We start from the raw sequence: 2,374 nt of genomic DNA, 5'->3' as shown, positions 1-2,374 counted from the left end.
ATATATAATTAGTACTGTATGCTGTATACATTTACAGTAAACAGTGTATAGTGTAACTTTAATTAATAAAATTAATTATTAATTACTTTTAAAATTTCTTTAGAATACAAGCAATTGCTTAGTAGCAATCAGCAATTGAACAAAGAGCTAGAGAAAGCAAACAAGGTAAAGTAATGTGGATATAACACTTATGAGCTCATTACCATCAAATTTTGATTTATTATGAATTTTTAAAGATGCTCCAAAATCAGGCCAAAGTCCCTGTACTATAATACAGGGACCTTGGTCCAATTCCACCGAAAGTTGCTATGACCGAATGATGCTATAAATAATCATTTTTTGATGCAGTCGATACAAAAGAGCAAAAAAGCTAAAGAGTATCAGTTACTCTCCGAAGAGAATGAGGTCCTTCAGAAGAGACTCCACACTCAAGAAGAAGACTTCAAGCTACAGAACACAACACTAATGAACGAACTGGCTAAGGTACAATGTAATGGAACAACATGTTACATATTGTTCCATCAATTGCATTATACATGTTACACTTTATCTGTGTGCTTGTAGGTTTGTGAAGAGAAGGAAGCATTGAAGAAAGGGGGTGGGGCAGGAGGTGTGGTTAGTGGAGATAGAGGGAGTTCACAAGAACTGACTCACTTGCAAGCTGAGAACAAAGCATTGCAAAAATCACTGCAAAGTAATCATTGTTAATAATATTAATATTGTCATTATTTTATATTTACTTTAATGTTAGCGTTACAAGAACAGCTTCAATCAGCAGGGACAGAAGGAGAGCAGACAGAGGGAGAAGAACCGTCCACCATTAAAGAAGATGACAGAGTACAACCAGCACAGGCTCCTCCAGTGGCCATTAATCTAAAACTAGCTACTCTTGAAGAAGAGAATAAGATACTACAAGAGCAGCTATCGGCAATGGAGGAGAAGGGAAGGAGAGAAAAGGAGGAGCTTAAGACCCAGATTGATAGACTGGAGGAGAAAACTAGAAAGAAACAAGAAATGTACCTGGAGAGAGAGAGGGAGAGGGAGAGAGAGAAGGGACACTGAAAGTTTGAGTATAATAGCAGCTCTGTGACTATTTCACTTTTATTTTTAGTTTAGTTCAAGTGCAGAATGAAAAGGAGAAAATATTAAGTGAAAACAAGTAAAAGCAATGTACATTTAACTATGATACTTTAACTAATATTCATTAACCTACAAGTATACATGTATTCATTGTCATTTTTAGATTAAGTTATGACAACATGTGTCAAGAGAAGGAGAGAGAGATGGAGTCTTTGCATCAAGAAATAAAACAACTACAAGAAGAAGATGAGAAAAGACGACAAGTTAGTAATAATAATAATTACATGCAGTTTAGCAGCTGATGTCATTCATTGTAGGAGAGTGAATCCAGTGCTGATTTAGCTCAACAGATTTCATTTCTTAAAAATGAGAAGGAGGAGTTATTGAAGAAATATAGACATTTACAGGAGGTACGTTATAAAAATAAGTACCTACATGTGCAATACATGTACATGTACATGTATGTTCTTGATGGCTGCTAGTATATGTAAGAATTTGCTACATTTTGTGTTGTTTTATTTAACTGCAGCATCAAGAAGCACTTACTAATGAACGGGACAGTAACAAAGTAAGTCATTGTCACCCTTTTTTCATTTAATCACATGCTCCCCCTCTCCTCTCTCTCTCTCTCAGGTTATTCTAGAAGAGCTGAGTACAGAGTTACAACAATCAAAGAAAGAGTTGGGAGAGATGAAGAGGAAGTATTCAGATATGGAGTTGGAACTGAAATCATCTCAAGAAGCTAATGACAGTCTTGCCGATCAGCTATTGACCGCTAGGGAAGAAAGAATAAAACTGGGAGAAACTATATCAACCATTGAAAAGGTGAGAGGGAGAGAGGGAGGGAGGGGAACTATAAGTTGATTATTATTAATTAATAATATTATTTGGTAGTTGGCTGACAAGCGGAAGAGCCTGTTGGATGAGATGGCCATTAAAGAACATGAAACTGCTACTGAAAATAAAAAGAAAGAAAATGATCTAATAGACAAATATAAGGTATATCATATATATATATGTATATGTACTTTATTTATTATTACAGGGTGAGATTGAGTCTCTCCAGTCACAATTGGATGAAGAAAGAGAAAAAGTTAAACATTTGAATTCATCAGTTGATGAATTGGCTGATCTTAAGAGAAGAATAAAGTCAATGGAGAATATGAAGGAAACTTATGAGCAACAACTGAAGGAAGCACAAGTAATCCATCTAGACTGTATGTATGAATTATTTTATACAAAATTGAATTTTGTCAGAAATATTGAGTAGCTACACTATAGCCTGCAAAATGAT

General features: G+C 34.9%; 1 protein-coding gene across 1 annotated transcript; it reads left to right on the top strand.

Annotated features, from left to right (window-relative positions):
• Positions 1 to 103: 103 nt before the first annotated feature.
• On the top strand, positions 104 to 2,297 carry LOC105315778 (GRIP1-associated protein 1-like; the record flags this gene model as incomplete). The annotated part of the gene is made up of 11 exons (XM_011410523.2): positions 104 to 165; positions 349 to 483; positions 565 to 694; positions 752 to 1,016; positions 1,112 to 1,159; positions 1,244 to 1,343; positions 1,398 to 1,490; positions 1,610 to 1,648; positions 1,714 to 1,905; positions 1,975 to 2,079; positions 2,126 to 2,297. Coding segments are annotated over 11 exons (1,341 nt in total), but the record flags the coding sequence as incomplete, so codon positions are not given.
• Between the last annotated feature and the right edge of the window lie 77 nt (positions 2,298 to 2,374).

Source organism: Amphimedon queenslandica, unplaced genomic scaffold (assembly GCF_000090795.2).
Source record: "Amphimedon queenslandica unplaced genomic scaffold, v1.1 AMPQUscaffold_8133_Cont19920, whole genome shotgun sequence".
Lineage (NCBI taxonomy): Eukaryota > Metazoa > Porifera > Demospongiae > Haplosclerida > Niphatidae > Amphimedon > Amphimedon queenslandica.
This window is presented reverse-complemented; position numbering and strand designations above follow the sequence as displayed.